The sequence below is a fragment of the Vombatus ursinus genome, unplaced genomic scaffold (genome assembly GCF_900497805.2).
Source record: "Vombatus ursinus unplaced genomic scaffold, bare-nosed wombat genome assembly UNPS02001419.1, whole genome shotgun sequence".
Lineage (NCBI taxonomy): Eukaryota > Metazoa > Chordata > Mammalia > Diprotodontia > Vombatidae > Vombatus > Vombatus ursinus.
The window spans coordinates 23,966,452-23,987,621 of NW_020941197.1; the positions used below are offsets into that span (position 1 = coordinate 23,966,452).

Here is a 21,170-nt window from a genome sequence, read left to right on the forward strand (position 1 = left end):
TTGTCATCTTGCCTATGAGGATAACAAAAAAGCTTTGGCCAAATATTTTGCCAAAGTCTAAGTCAGTGATCTGATTGACCAGAATCTATGTCTGAACAACAGTCCCACTTGTTGCCACCTTAAAGAATCAGTGCCACGTATTTAATAGATTCCTCAGAATTCAATTAGTATATGTATTGTTTTTTTTCTTCCCACTGCTTTTTTTTTTTTTTTTTTTTTTTTTTTTTTAGTTTTTGGTTAGGCAATCGGGAATAAGTGACTTGCCCAGACTCATATACCTGGTGTCAAGTGTCTGAGGCTGGATTTGAACTCAGGTCCTCCTGACTCCAAAGCTGGAGCGCTATCCACTGTGCCACCTAGCTGCCCCTCCTCCTGCTTTTAATGTTCTGGAGCACAGGTTTTTAAAAGCAAAAGTTTTTCCACAAATGGGCTCAGACCTTCGTAAGCACAATTTTTATTACTTGCAATCTAATTGTCTGTACTGAGCCAATAAATATAAAAGAAACATCCTCTAAGAAAACATACTGTGTCAATGTGTTCTGTTAGTAAACTAGTTCAATTCAGCAAGCATTTATTAAGTAGTTAATATGTGCAAGGCAGTGTCCTGAATGCTGAAGATCCACCAGCAAAACCAAAAATGATTCCCTCCCTGTGGAGCTGAGTGATTTTTCTTCCTTGCATCTCATTAGAACACCATTTTTTTCTTTGATTTTATATTTTTCCACAACTTTTAGGGACATCAACATCCTTGCTTTATCTTAACTGATTTCACTTTTGATAAAATTTCAATTTTGATTTAAGTTTTTCACTTTATAGTAGCATATAGTATTATATAGTAAATAGTATATACTGGGTAGTAGTATATAGTATTTCATATATTTTATAGTTATTCTATTAAGTTAAAACAACCCTAACTTCCCCATTGCTGTATATTTCATTGGCTCTATTATTTATGGCTACTTCTCTTTGGTTACTTGAAACGAGTTTTCTAGTTTTAGTTGGAAGAAAATGAGCAGACTCATTTACTTTATACTGTGTATATTGATTACACAGAATGACCAACATAAATTCTCTTATTCAGCCAAAAAGAGAAAGCTAAGTTTTAAAAATTTCCAAGAGTATATTGGGCATTAGGTTTAAATGCTCTTAATCTTTAAGGGAATAAAGTTCACTTTCCTGGGGAATTTTCTTTGTGAGAATTATTAAAAAAAAAAGAAAGAAAAAAGGAGTATGAGTTGGAGCCTCCCAGTTTTCTGAGTTAGTTTCTCCACTAACACGGTGAATATTATTAAACTTAAGATTTTATAGAATCTGAGGTAAAAGATTTTGAACTAGAAGGGACTGTCAGAGATAGTCTGGTACAACCTCTTCATCTTACAGATGAGGATTTCATTGGAAAAAACTGCGGGGGGTGTGGTACTTAAATGAATCCATAAGGGTTATTTGAAGAACTGATGACATGTGGAAATAGCTTACCATGCCTTTGTAGAAAAACTCAGGCTACATTTAAAATTATATCCCAGTCGACACCAGAGGAACTGGTTTAAATAGGAAAATGGTTGGTTTGTTTTTTTCCTACTCTTGATCTGCAAGCTAGTATAGGCCAGAAACGTGTCAAATAAATGACTGAACTATGTTGGGAATCGCTGGAGTTTACTAGTAGAAGACAGAAACTATCACCTTGAAGTCCTGAATGTGAACTTGAACTGCCAATGGAAGAAAAAAAAATTGAGCTCTTAACAGTGTGGTCAAACAGCAGGGACACTATTCCCTTTTCTCATCAGCTATTAGTTTTCAGAGACTTTGTGTGATCCTAAGAAAATTTCAACAGATTTGTGTGATTTTTAAAAAAATTCCTACTTTTTCATTTGTTTCATTTTAATTTGTACCAAAAAATACCAGTGTAGCTATTTTGTGGATTAAGGACGGTCTGAAAACTGAGAGAACATGGACTTGAGTTCTGGGTTTGCCATTGAGTTATTTGTGACCTTGAGGGAAGGCATTTCAAGTCTAATTCCTCTAGTTTCCTTTAATGATAATAGCTAGCATTTATCTAGTCTTAAAGGTTTGCAAAGTGCTTTACATATGGTATTTCATTTCATCCTCACAACAGCTCTGTGGGGGAGGTGCTATTATTCCTTTTTCTTTTTTTTTTTTTTGTGAGGCAGTTGGGGTTAAGTGACTTGCCCAGGGTCACACAGCTAGTAAGTGTTATATATCTGAGGCTAGATTTGAACTCAGGCCCTCCTTACTCCAAGGCTGGTACTATATGCACTGTGCCACCTAGCTGCTCCCCTATTTTTATAGGTGCAGAAAATGAGGTTGATAGAGTCTTTGCCCTGTTATAGTGTGTCTGAGGTAGGATTCAAACTCAGTTTTTCCTGATTCCAAGTCCACTGCTTTCTGTAACCTAGTTGATGCAAAATGGGTATAAAAATATTAATACCTGGGACCAATGGTAATACGGCATATATTGATTGCAAAATGTTTGGCTTTCATGTGTCATAGAATCCCTTCTAACAAGTGCTTTTTGTCTATCAGGAACCAGAGAATAACTTCAAGATGAAATTGAGTCTCTCCAAGGTGGCTCAGGGCTATCGGCTTGGAACATTAAATAACCTGGGAAGGAAAGGGGACCGCACCATGGAGTTTCCAGGTTGCCTGCTGTACACCAGAACTGGGTCGGCTCCACATCTTACTCATGACACGTTGCAAGTCATCAGCAGGGTTCCTGTCATGACCCAACTCACCCTGTCTTCACTGTAAATATTGGGCCTCATTGTATCAGCTATTATCAGTAATAGAGGGTAATCATTACAGGCTGTTTGCTATCAAAGACCTGTGTTCTTTATGTAGACATGTACACATGAGATTTGTTTCAACAGATGTTTATGAAGGGTTTGCTGTGTGTGAACTGAGTTAGGTGCTGGGTATGCAACAACCCCTGCCATCGAAGGCATTACCTTCTATTAGAGGGATACAGCCTATATATAACATGATAATAACAGCCCGCATTTGTATAATGCTTTAAGGTTTGCAAAAGTTATTTACATAGGAGCAGTGATGTGGCACAGTGGTTAGAGCACTGACCCTGGAGTCAGGAGGGCCTGAGTTCACATCTGGCCTTAGACACTCGACACTTACTAGCTATGTGACCCTGGACAAGTCACTTAACCTCATTGCCTAGCCAAAAAAAAAGTTTACATATATTGTTTTATTTGATCTTTGCAACAACCCTGTGATTATTATTAGGTGCTATTAATAGAATTAGGTGCTATCATTGGCCTCTTTTTACAAATGAGAAAACTCAGCCTCAGAGAATTTAAGTGACTTGTTGAGGCTTACATAGGGAGGCAAGACTCAAACCCAGGTGTTCTTAACTCCAAATCCGGCATATTACATGCATGATTTGAAGAAAGAGATAGTACTAATAATTAGAGATTTGGGAAAACTTTGTAGAGGATGTGGCACCTAAATTGAACTTTGATAATAGATAAGGATTTTGAGAGGTAGAAATTTGAGGGAATGCATCCTAGAAATAATGGCCCCTCTTCCAAGATAAGGAGGTGGGGAGATAGAGTACAAAGTATAGGTATGAGCCAGAGTCAGCTAGAACAGAGGTGCTGGCAAAACTCCCCTAATTCAGCCAGTATAATTGGGAAATGTTAAGCAAAATAAATAAAAATAAAATTTGTTGCTGTTCAGTAGTTTCAGTTGTGTCCAACTCTTTGTGACCCCATTTGGGGTTTTCTTGGCAAATATACTGGAGCAGTTTGCCATTCCCTTCCCCAGCTCCTTTTACAGTTGAGGAAAAGGAGGCAAACAGGATTAAAAAGTGACTTGCCCAGGGTCACACAGCTAGTAAGTATCTGAGGTCAAATTTGAACTCAGGTCTACCTGACTCCAGGCCTGGCACTCTATCCATTGTGCCACCGTACAACATAGACAAAGTTAGTTTGAGGTTTTTTAAGTCAATGTGCTGCCACCAGAACCCACTTCTATTTGAGTTTGACACCTCTGGACGAGAATGTAGTGTTAAGGATGACAGCAGGGTGGTACTGTGGAGAGTGTGCTGGGCCTGGCGTTAGGTAGAGCTAGGTTCATATTCAGCCTCCCACAAGACCTATGTGCCCTTGGGGTAAGTCACTTAAATCTCTGATTGCCTTGGTTTCCCCATGTGTAAAATGTGGATAGTACCTACTTCCCAGGGTGGTTGTGAGGATCCAGTGAGATAATATTTTTAAAGCATTTAACACAATGCCTGGCATATAGTAGGAACCATAAAAATATTGTTATTAAATATATGTTACAATAACATAACAGAATACCTAACAATACACAATATAATGTACAAATCAATATATATAATATATTATGGTATAAATATATTAGAATGACACATCCTACTATATATAATATGTGTAATATATATGTGATGTGCATAGTAATGACAACAATAATAATGATAATAACAATAGCTAGCATTTATATAGCACTTGCTGTGCTCCAGGCCCTGTGCTAAGCATTATGGTGATATGAAATACCTAGAAAGGTAGGCCAAATTGTGAAGAGTTTTAAGTCCTGGGCCAGGGAATTTGTATTTTATCCTGTAGGCAAGTAGGAAGGCACTAAATATTAACACTAATTAAGATGTCATAGAATTTTCACCTGGAGTACAAAAGTAGTTTCAAGATACTGAAACTGATCTAACAAGATATAATAGCATTATTACTTTGGTGATTCAAGGGAGGAGCGAGGAAGAATTATAAGCCCAAGGCAAGCAATAGACCTTTTCCCAAGTCAACAAGCATAGGCTGATTTGGAGCTTATCCACATTCCCTTGACAAGGTATAGGTCATGTCCTACTGCCCCTGAAGCAGGAAAAACTCCACTTGTACCAAGTTTGAGTCGTAAGAACTAAATCAGACTCTTCCCTGTTGATCCCATCTTAAGTTATTGTTTTAGGATAGGTCTGTAGCACCAAGAGAAAGATAATAAGGGCCAAGGCCTGAGCTGCACTGTACCCTCTGTTCCTCTACGTGCTGGCCTATAGAGAGCTGAAGAGCCAGCCTTAGAATTCCAGGTCTCTAACTTGCTTTTGAGATGCTTCAAACCAGAGCTCAGAGATGGTGCCCCCAGGAAGTTGAAAACAGCAGAGTAACGGCCACCACTCCCACTGCTAGAAGTTCTTTTCTGCCAATTATTGACCACAGAACTGAAAATTGTGTCACCACGTCTCTCTGCTTCACCGACGATTTTCTGCCCATTCTGTGTCATTTTCATCCTATTGCTTTTATACTCATTGAAGTGTTTGATGAATGATAAATATTTCTCTATTCTTGTATGAAATAACAATGATTTTTTAAGGGTGGGAGAAGAGAGAGAAGGAAACCCAACTATCCTAAAGCAAAAGGTCTTTTCTCATTTCTCATGTCTGTATTGAATATGTTGTTTTGGAGTTTTCATTCTCTGACTATAGCAAAACTGAGGCTTTAAATGGTGTTGAATTTTGTTGTTGAAAGACCAGTTTTGCTGTGATGTAATTTTGCATTTAAGTATGCCTTCTCTGCCTCATCAAAAACTTGGGCAGATTTTTCTCTAGCTGTTATGTCACCTGTGTTTTTCTTTTGGTTACAGGGCAGAACACTATGAAGTCTTGGAGGAATATAAGGAAGGAATTGGAAAATTTATAGGTAAAAATTGTATAATTAGTATGTGTCTTGTTGATATCCTAATTTTAGAGTTTGGTAATGCAGGGACAACTATTCATTTCTGAATGTGTTGTGATGTCTTAAATATTTTTTCCTTCTTTACAGGAATTTTTTGTACTGTTTGGGAATATGTCCCCTTCCATCCAGAAAAAAAAAAATAACAAGAGACAGTTATTGTCCTAGCTTACCTTCTGTAGGCCTCTTCTTGCATTAAAAATCCCTGCTCTGACAGGAAGGGAGCACTTAAGTGAGAAGTGTTTGAGGCACAGACACCTATGTGTTGCTGTTTGTTTCTCAGTCAGTTTTCTTCTTGTACCAAGAACTTATTTGCAACTAACAGGCTTTGTATTTCAGTGAAAGACTTTGTATGGTATGTTGTTTTTTTTTTTAAATCCCACCCCAACTTATGAACTAGCACCAATTTTTGTTATTTCTAATACATGAAATCATCAAACTTCTGTATTCTGCAACTGCCTTTGAGAAGTTTTTAAAAAAATTATTAAATTTTTTTAATTAAATTCAAGTTGAAAAAAATATAGCATAGTGACAGAGCTTTAGAGTTAATACTTCCCTATGTTCTTTCTAATTAATGAATTAGTTTTAAGTTGTTTAGTCATTTAAGAAGTAATATTTATTAAATTAATTTTATTTATTAAAATTTTTAAAATAAATTAAAATTTATTAAATAGGGCAGCTAGGTAGCGCAGTGGAAAGAGTGCTGGGCCTGGAGTCAGGAAGACTCATCTTCCTGAATTCAAATCTGGCCTCAGACAGACCCTGTGTGACCCTGGGCAAGTCACTTAACCCTGTTTGCCTCAGTTTCCTCATCAGTAAAATGAGAAGGAAAAGTCAAACCACTCCAGTATCTTTGCCAAGAAAATCCCAAATGGGGTCACAAAGAGTTGGGTACAACTGATGAACAACAACACATTTATTGAATAAATAATTTTTATTGAAATTTATTAAGTGAGCAATACTTATTAAAATGGAGAAACCTCTTTTCCCATAAGCGTTTGTTTATCTCATTATATCAACCCCTTTAATTTCTTAGGTTTCAATAAATACCACAGTTGGTGATAAATTATAAGTAATTATTTAAATCTTTATATTGTTTAGTAACTGTGTTAAAAAAAAAAACAAAGACTTAACATAATTACATACAGTATATCAACTGAGAAAGAACACAGCCAAAGTCACTTTTAATCATCATTTTAGCTGCTGACTTCTCCTGAATTCTAGAAACATATTACTACCCTTCAGTTTTCTTGGGATATGGATTAGAATCTTTTCTCAAGAATTGTCTTAATGTTCCTTTGTGAGATGAAGGTTAAATTCAGTTCTCTTTAGAAATAAGTTATCTTAGTCTTTTTTTTTTCTCCTATGTCTTCTCTTTAGCCATCTTTAGCCATTTAGGTATAGTCTCTTCAAAATGACAGATAAGCTCTTAGTCTCTTCACAGACTCCTTCTAGACTGACAGTTAAGCTGTCACTCGAAGTTTCCATTTTCTTTTAAAGCTACAGTAACACTTTTGATACAGAGACTTTTGAAGCTGTGTCACATTTGTATAAATTACATATAAGCACAGAATGGAAGATTATTTTCTAGAGTGTATTGCTAGAACTCTGAAGTTTATTTTCCTAATTATCCATGCATAAGGAAAGGAGTGCTATGGATAATCTAAAACCATCAATAAAGCAAAAAATAATAAATATGACTTCTGAAGACACTATACAGCAATTTTTTTTGATGAGATTTCTTCCTACTTACATTTTGCTTAGGCTAATTTTAAAATGAGTTTGTTTTTCTTGAACATGTAACTACATGAAAGAATAGGAAGGAGGCCCAGAAGTTTTCTCAGTGCTAGAGGGAAATGCATCTGTATATATATTTCTCTCTGTTTTATTCATGTGAATGGGGGAGAATAGTAGCTTAGATAATCTAGAAACTATTTGAAGAATCATAGGAGTTTCTAGTTAGAAGAGTCCTTAAAAGTTATCTGGTATAACCCCTCTCACTTTATAGATGAAGGTCAGATTTGCATAGCTCCTTAATGCAGAGCCATAATATGTCTCCTTACTCTCAAGTCTGGTGTTCTTTATAGAATTTTTCCTTTGTGTTCTATTCTGAGGTTGTTTTTTTGTCCTTATACTTGAACATGGGTGTTGCTAATGTCTGGGAAAATCATTACAAACAAAATAGTGAAGCCACAATATGAAGACCTGCCTCAGGTGGAGCTAAAAGGCTGAGCATCTGCCTTCCCCAGCTTGCTTCCCTCCTGAAACTCACTGACTTAATGCTGGGAATCGACAGATATCATCTTTCAAGCTGATGTACAGTTGGAGCTTAAAACAACTGACCAGATACAAGATTGCTGGTTCCTGCCTTCCTTAGGAAGGTAATTAAATACTCTGGCTTAAAGGGTCGTCTCCTCTGGCTCCTCTTGGTTTAGAGCAAACAAAGATCTTATTTTTGTCAGTAAAGCGAAGGTTAATAAGTTATTGAAAACAAGATGTCTAGAGTTGACTTAACAACTTAGAGCAGTGAAACTAAGATGGGAAAACTGTAAAGCTTTTTTTAAATGTTTTGTTGAAACAATTTTACTTTTTTTATTGGATAGTTTAGGAAATTTTTCATCCTAATTTTAGATTATTTAAAGTATCTTAAATAGGAATATCTTAGGTTTGGTGTTCTAAAATTGTTTTATCCCTCTAACTCAAGAATTCTTAACTTTTTTTGTATGTGTTGGACCCCTTTGGCAGTCTGGTGAAGTCCATGAACTCCTTCTGAGAATGATGTTTTTAAATTCATAAAATAAAATACATAGGATTACAAGGGGAGCAAACTTTATTGCCATTTGTTATCAAAATAGTAAAAAAAGACCCCAGAAACCTAAGATTACAGACAGACCCTAGGTTAAGAACCCCTGATGTAATGTAAAGATTACAATATCCCTGTGAGTAATTTTTCCCTTGAATATATGAGTGATGCACCCTTATATTAAATTCCATGTGTAGCCTAAGTGGGGTGATCCACCTTCCTGCTACTGGATCATTTTTCTTACTTATTCTCCTCTTGGGTTCATAGGTAATCAACATGCATGTTTTGTTGTTTCTTCATTAGTTAATAAAATTATAATGTCTTTCTAATTAATTAAACAATTAGTTTTAAGTTCTTTTCAGATTCAGCTCAAACAACACCTACATGAAGCCTTTCCCTCAACTGCCAATCCCTCTCTTTCAGACTTCCTTGTGTTTAACTACTTTGTATTTATTTGTATTCTTTTTTATATTTATTCTATGTAGCCTTCTCTGTGTACTTGTCTCCCCTGTTAGAATGTAAACTCCTTGAAAAAAGGGATTATTTCATTCATTTTATCACTAGCACCTACTGCAATGCCTGGTGCACAGCAGCTAATAAACATTTGCAGATTGATTGATTGAAAATTCTAGGTGTTGTGTGTCTGAATTTTACCACATTTTGATTTATTTCTAATTGATGAGATCTGAGTTGGTTTTTTTTTTCCTCCTTTACATTTATTAGTAGAAAATACTGTCTTTGCAACATGGTAAAATCATTGACCTAAAATCTTTCCGTTTCTTTTTTCTCGTTTGCATAGGCATGCCAGAATCGATGTTCTATTGTTCCCTCCATGATCCTGTAAACCCCTGCCCAGCAGGCTATGTAACTAACAAGGTATGTGCTCATAAGGACCCTGGGAAGCCTGCTTTGTACTGGGAAATCTAGACTACTATAGTCTTTAAGTACTAAAGTATTAGATGGCAAACAAACAACTGAATAAAGAATTAGACTTTTAGAAGCTCTGATCTATCTCTTCCACTTTTTAGAGCCCCCTGCTTTGTTGCTATGAATAAAGTAAGAGAAGATAGTTCATAGTAGGGAATGATAATGCTAACTGTGTACTGGGTGAGGTGGATAGGGTTGGTTGAAGTTCCCTGGCATTGGGTGGTAAATACATCTTAAACTTTTGCATTATGAGAAACCTTTTCTTGATAAGTATTATACAAGCTTTGGTTTCTTCCCTCTCCCGTGGTGTTGACCCCTCTGTCTTTTTAGTCCTGTGCTTTTCTTGTTCATGTGTTCCCATAAATCTGCCATGGGAGAACTACTGGATGCACAAAATTTGCCTGTAAGAGGTGCCTTTATCTGGCTAGCTGGGAAACTGGCTTCTGTGGCTACTGGAGGGTTCACTGGAATGGCCAGGTGTAAGTTTAGCTCCTCCAGAGAAATCTTTTTTTTCTCTTGAGCTTACATGCTTAATTGTCTGTGGATTTAGTAATCTCAAAAAATAGTAGGTAAAAAAAGCAGATTATGCCTTATACAACCATATACCGTGGAGCTGCATTTCCTGTGTTTAGTGGCTCTGGGACATTGTGAAAATACAAAAAATATTTCAATCAAAGGAGTTGTCACCCATTGAAATGGAGCTATACATCAGCAATGTGGTGAAGTGTTCCGTATCAACTTTTCTTATAGCCACACATTCAATATGCTGATAATAGCATCTGTTAAAAGTATATTGCATTTAATATTACCTAAGATTATCTAACACCAAATCATGTTTTTTTGGTTTGATGAATCTAGGATTTTTTTACTCCCTGTTCCACCAGTGAAAATCATGAGCTCTTCACCTCGCTCTTGTCTATCCTTGCCCTATTTTTGTATGTGTTATCCTTTAAATCCTGCATATGGGATGTGCCCAATGTGCTGCAGTCATTTCTATTATTCTTTTATTACTTGGAGGTATTAATACATCCCTTGGGATATTTGCGTATCTCGTTTCTTCTTTGTTCTACTTAACCAATTCTCCTCCTTTTGTGGTTGCAAGTGAAGGGAAGTAAGCAAGCATTATTAAATTCCTACTATTTGCTGGGCACTGTGCTAAATGCCCTTACAAATATTATCTCTTCTGATCCTCACAACAACCCTGGGAGGTAGGTGCTGTTATCATCCCTGTTTTATACTTGAGGAAACTGAGGCAGACAGAGGTGAAGTGACTTGCCCAAGGTCACATAGCTAATGAGTGTCTGAGGCTAGATTTGAACTCAGGCCTTCTTGATTCCAGGCGCAGTGTTCTATCCACTATACCACGAGGTGACTACCTCTCTAGTTTATGAGGAAAGTAAAAGTAGAGGAGGCAGCTCCTCTGCCCCATCTGTTCAGGAGACTGTATTGTCAATACCATCTCAAATATGAAGAAGATGTGAGTTCAGCATTACTTTGTAGTGTAATGAGATTTGTGCTTATGGCATTTGCTTCTTAGCCATCAGCTGTGCTCATTGATGTCTTTGTGCTTTCTTCCTGATAGTCTGTGTCTGTGTGGGGTGTTGGAGGGCGCCTAGAAATGACTGCAGCCAAGTTCATGTCAGTTCAGCAGGCCCTTCAGCCGGACTGGTTTCAGTGCCTGTCAGATGGGGAGGCTTTGTGTGGTGAAGTCTTCTCGGCCAAGAGAGCCAGAAAGTCTGTGGATCGGTCCCTGGCTTTCCTTGATGAGTGTCTAAAGCTCCAGGAACAGTCTGAGGTAAGACTAAATCCAGGCAGAGAACCCCATGGAGGGGGGTTGCTTACCTACTTCCCCATGGAAGAGTTTAGACATCAACTTATGATGTCTCATGTGGAAAAAAAAAAAGACACCACAGGAGATTGGCTGCTTTGCAATCATTTGCTGCCTCTGCAGCAAATTGTCAGGACTCATTCTTGGAGATAGGACGGCATCCAGTCTGCATAATCAGCTAATAAATTAACAAGTACTTGTAGGGCAGTTTAGTGGGAAAGCACTGAAATTGGAAGTCAGAGAACTGCATTGAAATTCTAACTCTGCCCCTTATCAGCTATGTGACCTTGGGTAAGTCTACTTAATTCTTCTACGCCTTGGTTTCTTCATTTGTAAAATGAGTCTAGATCATAGGTTCTGAACCTGGTCCATTGTCTATGGATTGAGTTCAAGGGTTCTCTAAACTTGGGTGGGAAACAAATTACGTTTATTTTACTAACCTTTGGTTTCCTTTGTATTCCTTTGTATTTTATTTTAGGCATTTAAAAATTTTATTCTGAGAAGGGGTCCATAGGCTTCAGCAGACTTCCAAAGGGTCCATGATACAAAACAGGTTAAGGGTCCCTGGTCTAGAGGATTCCCAAGGTTTCTTCTAGCTCTAAATATTTTAAACTTTCTGAGAACCATGCTAAGTATGAAGCAGGATATTACAAAGTATAAGATGCTCCTGATTTCAGTGAGCCTTATAGTCTAATTGGACAGACAAAATTTAATAGTTGTGAAACATTTAATTATTGGGAGGTGACACAGCGTAGTGAAAAGAACAAAGAGTATTCTAACTAGGCCTCTAATCTCCAGCTTTTCTGAATCTCATTTTCTTCGCTTTGAACATGAGGGGAATAGACAAGATAATCTCTATGGTGCCTTCTACTGCCTTAGCATGCTGTTATTCCAAGGCTCCAAAGACAACTCTCAAAGAGCTCCAGAACTGTTTCTGCTGGATGGTGAATTTGGACAGTTGCAGAGGGGAGGAAAAAGGGCCTTTCTTGTGGGGAGATGAGCAGGACCAAAGACTTAGATGTCAGGATGAACATAGCTGCAGGTTTTCTTCTGTATCCCTGACCCCAGTCCCCAGTCATCCATGTTTTTCCTTCCATACATCATCCTAGGGCTGGTCCTTGGCCTGTCCCTTATCCCCATCTGTGACGTGCATCTATGGGAAATGTCCCATATACCAGGCACACGCACTGGGCAGGCCGGTATATGTGTTGTGCACCTCTGAAGGTAGGGCATTGTACCTGTTAATCCACTCCTAAATCCTTAGGGTGATTTTTAACCAGGACAGAAAAGATGCTGAAATGCCTCTCTATTCCTTCCAGGATCTAAAGTTGAATATTGATATCTCAGAAGAAATGGAGGGGCATGTGTGTGTTATCTGTTGTTCATTCTTTCTTTTTCTTCTTGGCCTTCCACTGCTTCCACCCTCCTTTCTCAACCCAGGTTCTTCGAAGTTGTGTGATGATTGGAGTAATTGAAGGTGGTGATATACTAGAGGAAAGGCTGAGATCAGCAAGGGAGACAGCAAAACGGCCTGTAGGTGGCTTCCTCCTGGATGGTTTTCATGGAGATGCCATGACAAAGGAGACTAGGTTGCAGCTTATATCAGCTGTCACAGCTGAGCTCCCAGAGGACAAACCGAGGTTAGTGTTAAATTACGGGTAAAGCTGGGAATGGGATGGAGCACATTGTGTATCATTGAAGAAAACTTTCACTTATTCAAAGGCCTCAGCTTATTACTTGGGTATTGTGTTTTCTTCCCTTTTTGGCTAACTTTGCTGTTTGAGGCAAAAGCTGGAATCAAGCCTGATGATTATGATGAAGTCTTATACAGAATGCAGGTATTTATGTGATGATTCCTGGCTTCCAACCCTCATAATATGAATTATGATAATCTAAAATCATAATCTAGGGGAAGCCAAGATGGTGGGTTAGAGGCAGCAACCCAGATAACCTCTCTCAACCTCTCCCTTTAACTTTAGATTTTTTTTTTCCCCAGTGAGGCAATCGGGGTTAAGTGACTTGCCCAGGGTCACACAGCTAGTACTTGTCAAGTGTTTGGTCTGAGGCTGGATTTGAACTCAGGTCCTCCTGACTTCAGAGCTGGTGCTCTATCTACTGTGCCACGTAGCTCCCCCCCCCCTTTAACTTTAAAATAACACCTCGCTTCAAATTTTGAAGTGGCAGAGCCAGCAGAAAGTTCAGGGTGAGATTTTTTTTCTCAGACTAAAGAAATTTAGGTCAGCAGGAGAGCTTTGTAACACCCAGGTGGGCATCTGCCTGGAGAATATGCAGAGAGAGCACCAGCAGCGGCAACAGCTTGGGGAACTCTCAGCCCAGAGGCAATAAGGGGATCAGACACCTGGTCAGAAAGAGATTACAAGGGACCCACTGGGTACAGCTGGTACTGATTGGCATCTCTCTTGCTCATCCGCAGTTCTGGGCTGCAGTTCTAGGGCAGAGAGGAGCCCTGGTGGTTGGTCACAAGGGAGTGGGGGGGAGGAGTGGTCTCAGCTCCAAGGAAAAGAGCATTAGTGCTTGCAGCTGCAAGGGACCAGAGGCCCTTCCTGGGTAAAGAGTACAGACTAGGAGAGTAGTGACCATACCTCTCCCAGGATCACATCACCTTGGAAGCCCCCAAAACTTGCAGATTTCCAGAACTAGCTCCAAAAACCACAGCATGAAAAAGCTTGAAGCTTGGGACAGTGCCTCTCCATCCCCAGGTGAATAGAGCTCAACTTTAATATAAAGTTCAAAGTCAAGAAATAGACTGGAAAAATGAACAAACAACAACAAAAAAAACCCTTGACCATAAAAAAGTACTACAAGACAAGCTCAGAAGAAACCAGTAATATGAAAAATCTACAAACAAAGCCTCAAAGAAAAATGTTAATTAGACCCAAGCCCAACAACAATTCTTGGAAGAGTTAAAGAAAAAGATAACAGTGGTAGAGGAAAAATTGGGAAAAGAAATGAGAGTGATACAAGAAAATTATGAAAAGAAAATTAACAGCTTGGTAAGAGAGGCACGAAAAAAATACTAAAGAAAATAACACCTTAAAAAATAGAATTGGCCTAATGATAAAAGAGGCACAAAAATTCACCGAAGAAAAGAACTCCTTACTAAGCAAGAATTGGCCAAATGGAAAAAGAGGTATGAAATCTCACTGAAGAAAATAATTCTTTAAAAATTAGAATTGGGCAAGTGAAAGCTAATGACTCCATGAGACAATAAACAAAGTCAAAAGAATGGGGGAAAAAAATAGAATAAAATGTACACTATCTCATCAGAAATACAACTGATCCAGAAAATAAATCTAGGAGAAATATTTTAAGAATTTTTGAACTACCTTAAAGCCATGATCAAAGAAAGAGTCTAGACTTCATATCTCAAGAAATTATCAAGTAAAAACTGTCCCAATATTTTAGATCCAGAGGATAAAATAGAAATTGAAAGAATTCATTTATTACCTCCTGAAAGAGATCCCCAAATGAAAACTAGAAGGAATATTATAGCCAAATTTCAGAGTGCCTAGGTCAAAGAGAAAATACTTCAAGCAGCCAGAAAAAAACAATTCAGATATTGTGGAGCCATGTTTAGGATCACATAAGATTTAGTGGCTCGTACATTAAGTAGCTGAGGGCTTGGAATGTGATATTCTGAAAGGCAAAGAAGTTAGGATTACAACCAAGAATAACCTACCCGGCAAATTGAATATAATAATTCTTTGGGGGGGGGGGGGGAAGATGGATATTAAATGAAATAGAGGACTTTCAAACATTCCTGATGAAAAGATCAGAGATGAATAGAAAATTTGACATTTATACAGAAGACTCCAGGAAAGCATAAAGAGGTAAACATGAAAGAGTAATCAGTAAGGGATTAATAAAAATTAAATTGTTTATATTCCTATATGGCAAGATGATACATGTAACTCCTAAAAGAACTTTATCATTATTCGGGTAGCTAGAAAGTTTACATAGACAGAGGGCATGGATGTGAGTTGATTATGTTGGAATGATCTCTAAAAAAAATGAAGGGAGGAGAAAGGGAGATGCACTGGGAGAAGGGGGAAGGGAGAGGTAGAATGGGGGAAATTTCCCCACATAAAAAAGGTGTTCAAAGTAGAGTTTTTACAGTCAAGGAGAAAATGGAGGGTGGCAGGCAATGCTTGAACCTCACTCTCTTCAGAATTGGTTCAAAGAGGGAATAATATATATATATATATACACACTCAGTTGTGTATAGAAATATAATTTAATAGGGAAATAGGAGGGGAAGCGAATAAGAGAGGGGGGTTGGGCAGAATAATAAAAGGGACGGTAGATTAAAGGAGGCAGTATTAGGAGCAAAATAGACTTTTGAGGAAGGACAGGATAAAAGAGAAGAAGAAACAGAAGAAAAATGGGATGGAGGGAAATACACAATAATCATAACTGTGAATGTGAACGGGATGAGTTCACCCATAAAATGGAAGCAGATAGCAGAATGGATTAGAAACCAGAATCCAACAATATGTCATTTATAAGAGACACACTTTAAACAGAAAGACACAGAGTTAAAAATATGGGGCTAGGGGCAGCTTGGTGGCACAGTGGATAAAGCACCAGCCCTAGAGTCAAGAGGACCTGAGTTCAAATCCGGCCTCAGACACTTGACACTTGCTAGCTGTGTGAACCTGGGCAATTCACTTAACCCCAATTGCTTCACTAAAAAAAAAAGAGCAGAATCTAATATGCTTCAGCTGAAGTTTAAAAAGGCAGGGGTGGCTACCATGATCTCAGACAAAGTAAAAACACAAATATTCCTGATTGTGGCAGCTAGGTGGTGCAGTGGGTACGGCACCAACCCAGGAGTCAGGAGGACTTGAGTTCAAATGTGGCCTCAAACACTTACTAGCTGTGTGACCCTGGGCAAGTCACTTAACCCCAATTGCCTTAAAAAATAGATTAATAATTAATTATTAAAATCAGGGAAACTACATTATGCTAAAAGGTATCATAGACAAAAGTAATAACAAAAATTTTATAGCAAGTTTCTCTGATAAAGGCCTCATTTCTCAAATATATACTGAACATAGAACTGAATCAAATTTATAAAAATAAGAGCCATTCCCCAATTGATAAATGGTCAAAGGATATATACAAGCAGAAATCAAAGCTCTCTATAAGTCATATAAAAAAATGCTCTAAGTCACTATTAATTAGAGAAATGAAAATTAAAAAAAACTCTTGAGGTGTCACCCCATTTCTATCAAAAATGACAAATGCTAGAGGGAAGGAGGGAAAAATAGGGACACTAATCAACTGTTGGTAGGGTAGCGAACTGGTCCAATCAATCTGGTTTGGAGCTATGTCCAAAGGGCAATAAAACTGTAACTGCCCTTTGACCCAGCAGTACCACTACTAGGTCTGTATCCCAAAGAGATCAAAGAAAAAGGAAAAGGACCTTAAGTATAAAAATATTTATAGCAGCTCTTTTTTGTGGTGGCAAAGAATTAGAAATTGAGAAGATGTCCATTATTGGGGAATGGCTGAACAAGTTGTGGCATATGATTTTGATGGGGTACTATTGTGCTATGAGAAGCGGGTGGTTTCAGAAAAACTTAGCAAGACCTATATGAACTGAGAAGAACAGGGAGATCATTGTGCGTAGTAATAAGATGTTGTAATGAAGATCAGCTGTGAAATCCTTGGCTGCTCTAATTAATATAATGATCAGAGAATTCCGAAGGACTCATGGTGAAAAAATGCTATCTACCTCCAGAAAGAGAACTGATAAACTCTGAGTGCAAATTGAAGTATGATTTTCCCACTTTCTTTATTTCTTTTGCTATTTGGGGGGAATATGGCTACTATGGAAATATGTTTTACATGATTTCACATGTATAATTGATATCATATTGCTTACCTTCTCAGTGGATGGGTGAGAAAGTGAGAGGGAGGGAGAGAATTTGGAACTAAACATTTAAAAAGAAAAGAATGTTTAAAATAAACAATACATTTAAAAAACTTTAAAAAATTATAATGTAAATTTCTAATAGGCCTTCTTTTCCCAAAACACGTATGTTCTAAGTTGCCAAATATAATTCTACTATGTATATGTATAATTTATTTGAACTGCTTTCACATTTGTGCTTCAGAGCAACCTAATGAAAGTTAGTTTGTGCAAAGCATTGTTCTACTTACATTCAATCTGACAGTGTTCTAGCTTACTAGACATTGTTCTGGCTTGTGTTCTACTAGACAATGTAAGATTGCATAGATAAATAAACATTAGATAATTTGAGGCCAGAGAGAGCGCCAAATGGGAAAATGGGTGAGAAAGGATAAAGTATACTTGACTCTTCATTTCTTTATCTTCTTCCCACTTCTCAAGTTTCTATTCTTCCTTATGCCATGCCAAAATAGCCATTGGTATAGATTCAAAGTTATGTATACGTCAGAGTTACATTGCTGGCCTGTGATGGGGGTTCTTTAAAGAACGGTTTAAGTCATGGGAATAGAATCAGTTAAGAACGACTTAACTGTCTTAAAAGTTAAGCAAATATTGAACTTTGTTGTTTACTAAAGCAAAAGCCGCTGACATGGTTAGAGAAGTTGGTCCCTTTGTTTTCTTAGATGACAGGGGCTATTATTAGGGACTGGTGAACACAGAGCATCTGTTAGGATTCTTGAGCTGCTGAATGGTGCTGTTTGCACCATGATTTTTCACTTGCATGTTTTTCATTGATCTAATCTCTTTGCATATTTCATTTGCTTCTGTTTTTTCTGGCTTCCAAAGCCCTGATGAATTCTTACAATGGATGAGCCTATATTTGACAGAGGTTCAGTCCACAGGAATTCTGGTTAAAATTTAGTTGGTGTTGTCATGTTCTAGTTTTTAAAAACTTAATTGTGCAATTTTGAGATGGAATGCTTTGTCTTTTGTTTCCGTTTATTTACTGTCTCTCAACATGGGGAAGGCAGCAAGTGCTGCAAGTCTTGAGTCCTGTCTGGATTCTTGGATTTGTTCCATCAAATATCCGCTATGTCACTTGAAAGAAATTGCAGTCAGAGAAAAAACAAGTTGTGTCTTTATGTTCTGAAAGAATGTTAAACAACCTTTTTCTGAGCTTGGGTCAAACTTTCCCCTGACAAGACATTAAAAAAAGTAGCTGAGCATAGTGTTAAAAAAATGAAAACTAAAAAGAAAACCCAACAACAAACTGTTAAAAATGACAACCAGTACAAATCTTTCTCATCCTTTCTATTTGTTTTACTGACAAATCATTAACCATGTGAGGGCACTTTATGTGTCATCATGGAGCTCACTGTCGCCGATCAGTTTGCAGATGGAGGTTTTATAACTTGTTATGGTGCAGGGAAAATAAAGCCAATTGTGTTCTCAGTTCTGAAAGCAGAAGTGTAGTTCTGATTGCTAGAATTAATTTTGCAGATTTATGAGTTTTCAACCCATCAGTTGAGTACACCTGAAATACAGTTGATAAAATTCTGTTCCTGGACCAGTCAGTGCATAAAACATTTATAGGCTAAGAAGTCAGAATACAGGTTGTGAGTTAGTCAAGAAGAAAGATAAATATCTGTACTGTTCTGAATAGACAAAAGATAAGTTCACTCCAAGATTCTGTACCTTGCAGGTTTTGCTATTTTTCCTGTTCATTTACTATGATGAAATAGCTCTTTTGTAAGTATTTTCAGTGGTACCAAACCTAATGTAAGTGGATAGTTAGGTGGCACAGAGCACTATAATACTTTGACTTCTTAGAATCTAGAAGACTTGAGTTCAAATCCTGCCTCAGCCGTTTACTAGCTGTGTATGACCCTGGGCAAGTCATTATACATTTCTCAACCTCAATTTTTTCATCTGAAAAAAGGGGATAAAAATAGCACTTACTTCATAGGGATGTTGTATGGATCCAATGAGATATAAGTGCTTTATATTCTTTAAAGCACTCTATAATTATTAGTTATCATTATTATTATTGTTAGTGTCTTGTTTCTGAAAAAGAACATTCTGATTGAGTGGTTTTGTTTCTTACATTAAGTTCTTGAATTATTGTTTTTGTGATTTATTTTGTAGGCTTATCTGTGGTATTGGCCAGCCAGATGAAGTCCTGGAGTGTATTGAGGCAGGCGTGGATCTGTTTGAGAGTTTTTTCCCTTACCAAGTGACAGAACGGGGCTGTGCTTTGTCATTCAGCTTTGATTACCAGCCTAATCCTGAAGATACATGTGAGTCTCTTAAAGATGTTGTGAGTACATCATAGGAACTTTGTAGTTAAATTCACAGCCCTTGTTGTCCTCTATTGATGTTTTCTCAAAAAAGGGGAAAAGGTGTTGTTGGTGCACAGGCTGCAATAATTTCAAAAGTTTTGGTTTTTTTTTTGCAAATGCATTTTATGGATACTACAACATGAGATGAACAAATATCCCATGAAATGTTTTTGTTGCCTCAGTTTGCTTTGACTTTGCTTTAACTAGATGAGCAGAGAGTTAATTTTGTATTTAAATGATAGTACAGTTAAGTAGATTCAGAACTGCTTCAATGACCAGGACCTCTAAATACTTAATTGTTGTCAGTGAATTTAGAACTATGAACTTTTTTTTCCATAAATACTTTGATCAGTCAGTCAGCAAGCATTTACTAAGCACTTACTGTGTGTCAGACACTGTGCTAAGTGCTGAGAAGAAGCTGAAATGGGCATGGGATCTGGTGAGAAATGAAAGAAAGCTGGCCAGAATACCCTCCTTAAATAGAGGTTCTGGGAGAAGGCATCCAATCAGAGGACCAAGGGTATAAATTTCAGGGGTGAACTGGTCTTCTAGGATGGAGAGATTTCTGTGCCATGGTCTAGAATACAGACTGGTGAGAAATAAAGAGAAATTTGGATAACCATATTTCACTACAGTTGGTTTCCTTTTGTAATCCTAGTTTTTTATTTTACGCATTTAAGAACTTTATTCCAAGAAGGGGTACCCAGGCTTCACCAGATGGTCACAGGGGTCCATAGCACCAAGAAGGTTCAGAACCCTTGGGTTAGACCTTTTTTTTTTTAATTGAATTTTATTTTGGACTCAAACACCAGAACACAAATACAGAATAGAGAACAGAAAAAAAAAACATAAACTTAAATATTAGAACTTAATTACAAAGTAAGAAAAGAAAAAAAAAAGCATGTCATTATGCATAGCAGAACATAAGAGAGGATTCAAAATATGTAATGATAAATTTCCATTTCAAGAAAGCCTATATAATAAACACTGCACATTGTGTTCAAAGCTGTCCATCTTTTCTTTGCTTCCTTGTAAGTTTTCTTTTGTTCACTGCTGTATACTTTTTTTACTTTGTTTTCCCCCTTACCCACACCCCAGAAGGCTACAATTGAGTGCGGATATATTTCTCTGTGTGTGTGTGTGTGTGTGTATGTATATGTATATCTATCTATATACATTTTTTATATCTATATCTATATCTATATCTATATATCCTTTTCCAAACAAATTCTACGCCTGATCTTTGCTTTTATATTTGTGCACGTCTCTTGTTTCCTATCCCTCCTGACTCTTTTGCTTTACTTTTACTCGCTACCTTGGCCTTCTGTTACTTAGCCTACCCCTCTCCAAGGATCCCTCCCCTATCTTCCTGTTCACATAAATCTAAACACCATTCTATAGCCCCCTATAACCTATTCCCTCACCCTCCTCTCTAGAGATCCCTCCCTTGTCCTCTCCCCTCTCCCTATCGCCTTTCCGTTTTATTTCTTCTAAATTTAGAAGACTTTTATACTCTTCTAAATATATATGTGTTGTTCCCTCTTAAACCATTCCCAATGAAAGTAGGTTACCGGAACTACCAGCCCTTCTCCCTCATCTGATATTGATTCTT

The 21,170-nt window shown here is 37.5% G+C and overlaps 1 protein-coding gene across 6 annotated transcripts in view; it reads left to right on the forward strand.

The window, feature by feature from the left end:
* Window positions 1-21,170, forward strand: part of QTRT2 (queuine tRNA-ribosyltransferase accessory subunit 2) — a 57,341-nt gene that overhangs the window by 10,733 nt on the left and 25,438 nt on the right. For 5 of the 6 annotated variants that reach the window (XM_027868698.1, XM_027868689.1, XM_027868671.1 and 2 more), the window contains exons 2-7: window positions 2,542-2,762; window positions 5,638-5,693; window positions 9,329-9,405; window positions 11,039-11,251; window positions 12,725-12,924; window positions 19,365-19,516. In XM_027868698.1, coding sequence (XP_027724499.1) covers window positions 2,563-2,762; window positions 5,638-5,693; window positions 9,329-9,405; window positions 11,039-11,251; window positions 12,725-12,924; window positions 19,365-19,516 — 898 coding nt within the window. In that variant the 5' untranslated portion in view covers window positions 2,542-2,562. Of the gene's footprint in view, window positions 1-2,541; window positions 2,763-5,637; window positions 5,694-7,840; window positions 8,108-9,328; window positions 9,406-11,038; window positions 11,252-12,724; window positions 12,925-19,364; window positions 19,517-21,170 lie in introns of those variants that run through there. The other variant, XM_027868706.1, reaches the window with a different exon arrangement.